Below are 9,887 nucleotides of genomic sequence, written 5' to 3'. Positions count from 1 at the left end.
CACACACACACACACACACGCACACTCGTACTACTTTGTTTGCCATGCCCGAAGGTTTTTTCCAAGATGTTTGCCTAATTGCAATATAGACGAGAACCTGCCAAATCCACATGACAGAGTTGATGAAGATGTAAGTACAGTAATCACTTCTACTTATATAGCTCAATCATCAGTAACAATTTGGCAGTTCCATGGGCCTGCATACGTACAGTGCAGTACTGTCAATACTGTAAATAGTCTTACAGTAAAGGTGGTACATTGAAACTTAGAAACAGTGTCTGATAAACAGTAGTACGTTACAGTAAAGAATGATGATAAAATATTACATCCATAGGTAATGTAGTCAAATTGGTTCATGCTCCACGCTGATTGGTTACAATGAATCTTGGTATCTTGAATCTTTTATGATCTAAACATGGAATATTGTTTCTGTTTCCATACAACTATTCATTATTAGTAATGCAACAGTTACTTATCATTTTGATCATCAAATGTATCAATTGATAGTTAGATCACTGTAATGAAATTAATGGACAATCATTTAAAAAGTAATGTGTGAATTGCTTTTTGAAGTAGTAGTACTTTGATGTTGTGCCATTTTGAACAGGTGATTTTAGTTAAATGAACAAATGATCTTAGGTTTATGTGTAGTGTATCCAAGTAATTGAAACAAGTGTTGGAGTTTTGAAAACATGTACAATGTGATCATTGGTTGTGAGTTTTGTCTAGAGTTTTGAAAAATTACATCAAGGTTCTGAAATAAGTGCCAGAGTGTAAAAAAAAAAGAAGGAGTTTTGCCACTCCCTCAATGTTTGCAATTTTTACAAGGTATAAGCATTTGGAACCAGTTTTGCAATGATTTCTTTCTGTTTGCTGTGCTGTACTTATTTTATTAATGTTTGATATTTAGACCCTCATCTGTGTGTGTGTGTGTGTGTGTGTGTGTGTGTGTGTGTGTGTGTGTGTGTGTGTGTGTGTGTGTGTGTGTGTGTGTGTGTGTGTGTGTGTGTGTGTGTGTGTGTGTGTGTGTGTGTGTGTGTGGTGTGTGGTGTGTGTGTGTGTGTGTGTGTGTGTGTGTGTGTGTGTGTGTGTGTGTGTGTGTGTTAAGGACTTTGGACCTGGGTTTTGAGAAGGATCTGACCGTCATATTGAACAGTCTAAACTCTACAGGACCAAGCAGACAGAACGTCCTGCTGTCTGCTACATTAACACATGGTAAATACACTGTGTTCTGTCTGTGTGCTCATTCCTGCTGTACAAAGTTTTTTTTTCTTTTATTGTTTTGTTATTATTACAATGATATCTTATTTACATTTTTTTTCAATCCTTGTTGGTCACTTTACTTCATATACTATATAATCCTATACTTAACAGTATTGTTTACAGTAGGAATTTTCAAATGGACAAAGGGACGACTGGGGGGAAACTAAAAAAACTGGAGCACTTTAAGAAACCATTTTTATATATGTGTCTGCATTTAGTCAAATTATCTTTTTACTACCAAGCAGAACGGCGGTTTTTGTATTTGCATTAGCAAAAGTTGTGGATACTAAGTGATACCTGGTCATTTTTTGGTACCACCTCGGTGGAGGTTCCAAGCAAGCTGAGCCGATACCAGAAGGTGGAGTTAAAACACTACAGACCACTGATTGGTAACTAGCGCGACACAGGACATCCTGCACAAACCTGCCATTTTAAAAAGGCCATGCGACGTTCAATAGCAACAGCAATGCATTTATTCATTAAACTCCAAAAATGGCAGCCCCTCAAAGCAATGCCATACACTGTGATGATTCTCTCTATGGATGTTTATTCTGCTGTCCTCAGAAGGTGTAAGTCACACTGAATGATGTCAGTATGTTTTATGTCTGTGTGTTCACATTTTACTGGGTTACAGTATAAACTCAACATCCTACTGCGTTTCAGGTGTAACTCGGTTAGTAGACGTTTGTCTTCAGGACCCAGTCAACATCCATATATCTGGCCCCGCCTCCTCTGACCTCACCACCACCACCACCAGCTCTTCATTGACCTCTGACCGCAACCCAGCCAGCCAATCAGAGAGCTTTGCTTTGCCAGAGGCTTTGAAGCAATATGTGGTAGTGGTTCCCAGCAAGATCAGACTGGTCTGTTTGGCTGCTTTCATACTGGACAAATGCAAGGTAAACAACATAGATAAATTGCAGTCTAGTTTTCAACAAATTGTTTAGATCAGGCATATTGCTCAGCTGGTTTTCAGTTGCAGCAACATAATTGGTCGACAGCAGATCATCAGTAAACGGTCACCATGATGACGACTGTGGTTGTTCAGTTTTCTCAGAACAACAAACTTATCGTCTTCTTCTCGAGCTGCGAGGCCGTCGAATTCTTGCACTCCCTCTTCACCTCCGTCCTCTCTGGGCCCTCCACCAATCAGAAGCCTCAGTTCAAGTTCCTGCGTCTCCATGGCAACATGAAACAGGAGGTAAGATGGCCACCAACGTTTCTCTGCTCTTCAGTGTTTTTGTGATCGCTTGGTATCGAGCTTCAGCCAGTTTGGGTGTGTTTGTTTTCTCCAACAGGAGCGCTCCGAGGTCTTCCAGCAGTTTTCCGTGTCTAATTCTGGAGTCCTGCTGTGTACGGTCAGTGTTTCTCTTCATTATCTTGTCTGTGTTCTCACTTCTGTTCACAGAATATCTAGTATTGATAGTGCACCATATACAACAAATGTTACACTATAAGTTACATTTATTATTTAGTCATTAAAAATGTAAAATGTGTGTTTCAGGATGTTGCAGCCAGAGGCCTGGACCTTCCACAGGTCACCTGGATCATTCAGGTAATTATTCTAAATCTGACTCATCTCAGCAGTGCGGACATGCAGCTCAAACAAAAAGTGATTTTTCTTTCTCAGATTGTTATATAAAAAGGTTTTTAGAGGTCTGCATGGGTGAACGAGTCCAATATTTCACAATAATAAAATATTACCTTTGTTAATGTCAGGCAAAAAATGTTGCACTAGAAGGTAGAAAACTGAAACATGAATGTAGAAACAACTAGATGTATTCTCCTTACGAACATATACGTAAATATTTTTAAGAAAACAAGGGTTTAAGCTGATTTTATTTTAGAGACCCCTTGGTAGGTTGGGTAATGCCAATTGGTGATGTGATTGTATATTGACGATTGATTGGGGTTTTTTTACGCTGATATTAAACGGATATTAACAAACTTGCTATCAGAACTAAGATTTTTTTTTTAAATCTCTAAATTCTGCATTTTACTGTTCAATTAAAGATGTTTCTGGTAAAGCTGCTTATCCCGCCCGCTCAGCCGCGTTAATCAGCACAAGTGTCGAGTGAATTTGCTGTCTCTTTTCCATGGATCTGACACCGTGCATCTCCGTTATGTCTTCTCACCAAAACATTGCTCTATGCTACTGGATAACATCAGTTTATGTTTACAGTACACTCCTCCGACAGCAGCAGCAGAGTACGTTCATCGTGTCGGTCGGACGGCCCGTATCGGGGGAGGAGGTAGCAGCCTCCTCTTCCTCACTCCTGCTGAGACCGCCTTCCTCACCGAACTGGCCAATCACCACATCAGGTCTGTTTTAGCACTATCTCAGTACCATCACAGCACTGTGCAGTACCTTAGTGACAGTACTACTGATGGTACTGGTCCAGTACTTTCTGTTGGGCCACATCCTGGTTTTGACTGTGGGTCTTGTTGTGTTTCAGCCTATCAGAGCTGAAGCTGCTGGACATCCTGTCCTGTCTGATGATGGATGACACCTACAAGGGGCGGGGCAAATACTACAGCAAGGTAAAACACCTTAAACCTTTCAGATGGAGCTCCAGAGATAGTATAAAGGTTTGGAGATGTTCGCAGAGGTCCTTGATGTGGTTTAGCAACTCCAGGTGATAACATCATGGACCTTTTCCAGGTTCCTGGGGTCTGTGAGGGGGTACGAGGGTCTGCAAGGTGATTGCAGGGCTCTTCAAATATGGTCTTAATGGTCCCTTGTGTAGTTTTAGGTACCTTGTTTGATTGCATTTTAGTGGTCCTTAGAGGGTATCCAGATTTTTTTTCCAGAACAGTTTTTGCATCTTTAAGGTTCTGCTCTGAAGGAGTTTGAGGGCTTTTTAGTTTTTGTTTGGATTCCAAGGTTCCTGCTGGGTATCCCATAGCCTAGAAATCTAGACACACCCTAGTAGTAGCAAATGTAATTCGCAGCCAGGGTCAGTCTAGCAACTCTTCGTTGGCTTGCTACCTGGAAAAACCAACTTCTGGTCAGGCCAATCACATTGTGTACGTAGTCAGTGGGCGGGCTTAACATAAGGACGGCAGAATTGCCATGGTTCGGCGTGAATTCCCTGCTATTTGAAAACAAAAAAGATGGCTGCTGCTGCTGCCAAACCGTGGTCTTTCAAATCGGCTTTGGCCGCGACTCTGGAAGACCTGGAGTTAAGCACTGTAGTCATTCTAAAAAAAAAGATGTGTTCTGAGTTTTGCCGCCCCAATACGGTAGCACTATCCTATTGCGTGCAGAGGGAAGTTGAAAGACAATAGTTTATCCCACCTGTCGGATTGAGTACTGCCAATGGTCAGTACCCAGACCCAAAATCTTGATGATTTGGGTCTGACTTGTCAGGCTAGGTATCCCAGTATTTAAAGGGGTATACGGTGTGTCTGTTTGAGTGCCAGTGTTTCAGGACTGTAAGAAGATTCCAGGGGTGGTTGAGGTAAAGGTGTTCATGGGTTTTCAGGAACCTCTTAATGGGATTTCCTGGGTCCATCCTGCACATGAATCTTCTAAGGAGTTCCAGGTCTCCTCCAAGACGGTTACATGTCTTCTGGGGCCTTTTGAATTGGTTGAAGTGTCCATCAGGGCATTTTGAGTTTGTTGCAGGAGTCTTTAAGAGGGATCTAGGGATACTTGGGTTTTCTAAGGGCATTTGAATGGGGCACGGGGTCTCTGAGAGAGTTGAAGGTTCATCTGGGTGTTCATTGAGCTTTCAAGTTGGTTTAAAGTGCCCTTCAGGTCAATGTGGGGGGTCTGTGATTGGTCCCTCTGGGAATGGAGTTCTGGGGGTCTCTGCAGTGGGCCCAAGTTTTCTAGAGGACTGCAGTGGATTCACCATGAATCTGAAGGTCTGAACCAACAGGCAGCTAAAACCACCTGCTGTTTCTGTGATGGTGATAAGAAGCCTTTTTTAAACACTTGTTTCTTTTTCTTTTTAAAGACCCAATCGTGACAGTGTCAGGCTGAAGAGCACCAGAACAAAGACTCTGAGTAGAAAGACTTCAGTGACAGTAAAAGCAGCAGGGGGGGAGGAGTTTGTGAAGGATCTGTTTAGACAGTTTTATTGAAGCGTAGACCTGATGGGTCCTGCAGCAGGTTGAGACAGGAAGTCTCTGATTCTCTCACTCTGACATTAACACATTTTATTTAAATACTATCCATCTGTTGAACATGAAGGCTGAAACATATTCACAGTTTCACAGAAGGAGCAGCCGAAGGCTTCAGTGCCTTGCTCAGTGGATTTTGATCTCACTCTGGTTCTGAGGCAGAAAATGTTTGTGGATCTTTTCTTTGATCATATTTTGGTATCAAAGGACTGGAGCTCCATTTGAACCAACTCATGCCAATAATTCATTTTGATTATTAATGGAAAGCTGGAATTTATTGTAAAAAAAACTGAAACGTCAGGAAAATGTTATAAATATAACACCATGAAATAACATACAGTGTATGTGTATATATATATATATATATATATATATATATACTTTATGCTTTTAATTTCCATTAAACTTATAATGTCCCATAAGTGTGGGTGATAATTCTTGGATTTATCTCATCAAATTACATTATGATGAGAATGCTAATGGGTATTTCCATAATAATCAAAGATGTAAGTCAATGTTGTAACGTAAGTGTTACCTGCATGCCTTACTTTGATAGAGATGCGATGACTTTCTGACTTTGACTAATGTTTACTTCCAATGTGTTTTAGCACAATATCAACTGTAAATCAAACTCAATCAAAATGTAGATTTATTTTGTTTATCCTAAAATCAAGGAGATTATATGTTTCACCGCTGAGCATTCACCCGCTGGTCTTTCTCACAGGGCTGGGTTAACCTGTGAGCTGTGGCTTTCATATCTAACTATATATTTTTATTTGTAAAAATAGTAATTAGTTAGTGGTGTTTTATCAATTCTGCATAACTGGCTCACAATGATCCCACAGGCTTTGGGTCCCTCATGTTGCAGGTGTTACTGGTTGCAACCGAAGGGTGATTTCACAGTTTGTGTTTGCAGCTCATATGAAGTTGTTTGTGGTGAATAACAGCAGAACACTCTGTCTGTCTGTCTGTCAGAGTTCGTCTAAAGCCCTGGAGCAGGAGACCAGAGAGAGAGCAACGGTCCTGCAGACAGAGTTTGAGAATTTTGTTCACTCAGACGCTCAGTCAGTGCAGAACGCCAAGAAAGGTATGTTTGTAATCTGTGTGTGTGTGTTTTGTTTGTTTACTTATCGACACAGTTCCTTTGTTTACATGTTTCCCTCTGATGTCCACCAGCGCTGCAGTCCTTCCTACGGGCGTACACCACCTACCCTGCCCACCTCAAACATATCTTCCACATCCGCTCCCTCCATCTGGGACACACCGCCAAGAGCTTTGGCCTCAGAGACGCTCCACAGGGCCTAAACGCTGCCCTGGGCTCAGGGGCCAAGACCCACAACAAGAACAAGAACCAGAAGAAGAGGACCAGCAACCAGACGGCAGGAGGAAAGAGGTGAGAGAGAGAGAAAGAGAGAGAGAGAGAGTGTGTGAGTGTCTGACACGTCTGTCTGTTTCTGCTCATTAACACACAACCCCTGCTGAGCTGACAGGCAGTAACACACACACATTAAACACACACACTCCTATACATAATTAAAGCTGATGCTCCCTTCAGTCTCTCTCTTTCTTTGTGTGTGTGTGTGTGTGTGTGTGTGTGTGTGTGTGTGTGTGTGTGTGTGTGTGTGTGTGTGTGTGTGTGTGTGTGTGTGTGTGTGTGTGTGTGTGTGTGTGTGTGTGTGTGTGTGTGTGTGTGTGTGTGTGTGTGTGTGTGTGTGTGTGTGTGTGTGTGTGTGTGTGTGTGTGTGTGTGTGTGCGTGTGCGCGTGTGTGCGTGTGTGCGTGCGTGCGCAGGTGCGTGTGTGGGGTCAGACCGTGTCCAGACAAGCCTGCAGTGAGGCGCAGCTGTTAACAACAACACACACTCTTAGTGGTCAGTAGAGACATATTGTAATTATAGGTGTGTGTGTCTCAATCCTTTGGGTGCTGGCTAGTTGTGTAATAGTGCATTCAGGTGATCCTCATGATCATAAATCTAATGAAGACCTACAACCAACACTGTATTAGTGAGCGCTGGAAAAAGTACCTTACTGAAGTTATATCAATAGTCAAATGGGCAAAACCACATCTGTCTACGTTGGAATAACCTGACCACAAATCTGAAACTGAGTGTTTCTCTGAGCACGTTTAAAGTGTTTTACTAAAAGACCACAAAAGAAAGAATTTATTGTGTTTTTTGTCCTCTGTGATTTTTAATGTCTGCCTACAGTATGTAATTACTGCTGTGCAGTAGTAGATGTATATATTTTTTTAAATCATCAAATAAATCAAATAAGTTGAAGTCTGCATTCAAAATTCTAAAGTATTCTCAGCCTTAGTGAATGCAGGGAAGGTAAATGTAGTGCAGTAAGAGTACACGTAGTGCAGTAAAAGGTCTTTCTGTAAGTGACTGCTATCTGATTCTATGTGACATTATTAGATTTAGATTACTGAGGCATCAATGTTAGAGCAGCATGTTACTGTTGGAGCTGTTTGAGCTACTTTTAACTACTTTATATACAGTGAGATACTTTAGTCCAGTGGTTCCCAACCTAGGGGTCTGCCCCCTCCAAGGGGTCACCAGATTAATCTGAGGGGTCGTCAGGTAATTAATGGGAGAGAAGAGTAAACTAGTATAAGTTAAGTATAAACTAAGTTCAGCTACACATCTGTTTTAACTTTCTGCACTTTATTGATCCTTTTATCTCTTTTTACAGAACTTTAGAAGGGTAATCATTAATGAACATACTCAATTTGGAGGTACTTTACTTAAATTTGGTACTTGAACAAATGTACCCTAAATTGCTCCCGATGCTGCGCCATTGGTGTGTGAATGTTTACCCGATGAGCAGGTGGCACCTTCTAGGGCAGCCTCGGCCATTGTGTGTATGAATGTGTGTACTCTGTAGAAGCGTTTTGAGTAGTAGTTAAGACTAGAAAAGCGCTATATAAATGCAGTCCATTTACAGTCCATTTACATGCAGTCCATGTATATCCATAGCTGTTGCTATGGAGAAGAAGTCATTTAGAAGTGGTTTTTGAAGATGTATTGTAAGAACTGGGTGCAGCGTTCGAGGCACAGCCAGTTTATTACTATGAGAGTTGCTCAGTGGTGCAGGAAGCCTTCATGGAGCCAAAATTACTCGGCTGGTCGGATGCTCCACTAACTTAAACAGGGGTTAAATGATTTAATGGTATGTCTCTTGTAGACTTTTCAAATGTAATTGAACCAAATATATCAAATTCTCAAAGTAAGTCTATAGAAAAAAGTATCATGTAACAGCTTGGGAGATGCAATTCCACAGCTTGGCCAAACCCCAGCGCACTTCCTTGCCTGGAGTAATTAAATCCGTTTTCTCAGCAGGACCATTTTTATCTTCAGTTCAACATTAATGTGAAGCTCTGTTATCGGCTGTTAGTGTATGTCAGACCTTTTTATTAAAGAAGCAGATATTTTCTAACACTGTTGAACCTTTTTTTGTTTAGTTTTGATCACAAAGTGAAGATGAAGCAGACTCAACTTTAACATTTGATTTAAACATCCTCAGGTTCTCCTGCGGTCAGAGGGAGGTCAGCCTGCTTTGCTCCGAGTTCTCTAGTGGGTTGGAGGGAGCAGACGCCAAGACCAAGAAGAAAAAGAAGACCACGACGTTTGGTCAGTCAGGAGAGGAAGAGGAGGCGGAGTAATGAGGAGGTGCAGCAGCTGGAGTGCCTTTGAGCAAAGGTGACGACCTGCAAACAGCTGACTGACTCGCTGTTACAGGCACACATCAGACTTTATTGGATAATAAATCTGAAAAAAAGAGTGCAGACGCCGACCTGAAATCCAGGAGTAGTCTGACTGTGTTCAGACAGATGGATGACATTTAGGTTGCACACAAAGTCAACGCAAAGACGCGATTAGACTCAAATTGATTTGAAGACGCGTATTTGTGAGTTGTAAATGTTGAAATTTGAGCGGAACATTGAAGGTTATGCTGAAGTCTTCATGAATCATAAACACAGAGTAAAAACGGCATTCTGCATCGGTTGCTTGTTAGCCTCCAGCTAACGACGGTACAGTGGGTTAAAATCCAGCGAACGAGGCTTCACTCTTCCTGTCTGAACACAGTTTTCTGAATTCGACAGGAAACATTCTTAAAATAGTTTTTCATTAATGACTCTGTAAGAAATCTTTAAAATGTGCTGAAAAGAACCCAGGCTTCTCGCTGCCTCAACAGTTGTTTTACCTTTCCATCTTTTTTAAAGGCTCAATTTGGTTTCCAGATAAACTCTGATTGTGTTAACAATCTGCCCAACAACCTGGTGTTTCAGTTCAAACTGAAGACCGGAAATGTTTTCTCCACAGATTCACAAGGATGTAAACAGGATGTTTGTGTGTTCTTTAATGTGAATATTATACTGTTTGACGTCTTTGACGAAGAATTATTTTTCTTTGTTGGAAAATAAAATGTAATTTTTGCTCTTTGAGGGTGGAACCCACTGCCTGAACTCAACTTTTTAGGATTCTCAACTGTTTCC

General features: G+C 41.4%; 1 protein-coding gene across 3 annotated transcripts in view; it reads left to right on the top strand.

The window, feature by feature from the left end:
• The window catches only part of ddx31 (DEAD (Asp-Glu-Ala-Asp) box polypeptide 31), a 39,599-nt gene extending 30,242 nt beyond the window's left edge, over positions 1–9,357 (top strand). For all 3 annotated transcript variants that reach the window (XM_032516595.1, XM_032516596.1, XM_032516594.1), the window contains 10 exons: positions 1,109–1,215; positions 1,927–2,162; positions 2,312–2,464; positions 2,562–2,621; positions 2,768–2,818; positions 3,446–3,585; positions 3,720–3,804; positions 6,367–6,478; positions 6,568–6,784; positions 8,915–9,357. In XM_032516595.1, the coding sequence (XP_032372486.1) occupies positions 1,109–1,215; positions 1,927–2,162; positions 2,312–2,464; positions 2,562–2,621; positions 2,768–2,818; positions 3,446–3,585; positions 3,720–3,804; positions 6,367–6,478; positions 6,568–6,784; positions 8,915–9,053 (1,300 nt within the window). In that variant the 3' untranslated portion in view covers positions 9,054–9,357. The remainder of the gene's footprint in view (positions 1–1,108; positions 1,216–1,926; positions 2,163–2,311; positions 2,465–2,561; positions 2,622–2,767; positions 2,819–3,445; positions 3,586–3,719; positions 3,805–6,366; positions 6,479–6,567; positions 6,785–8,914) is intronic.
• Positions 9,358–9,887: the final 530 nt, after the last annotated feature.

The sequence above is a fragment of the Etheostoma spectabile genome, chromosome 5 (genome assembly GCF_008692095.1).
Source record: "Etheostoma spectabile isolate EspeVRDwgs_2016 chromosome 5, UIUC_Espe_1.0, whole genome shotgun sequence".
Classification (NCBI taxonomy): domain Eukaryota; kingdom Metazoa; phylum Chordata; class Actinopteri; order Perciformes; family Percidae; genus Etheostoma; species Etheostoma spectabile.
Note: the sequence above shows the minus strand (reverse complement) of the source record. Positions and strands in the feature narration are given on the sequence as shown.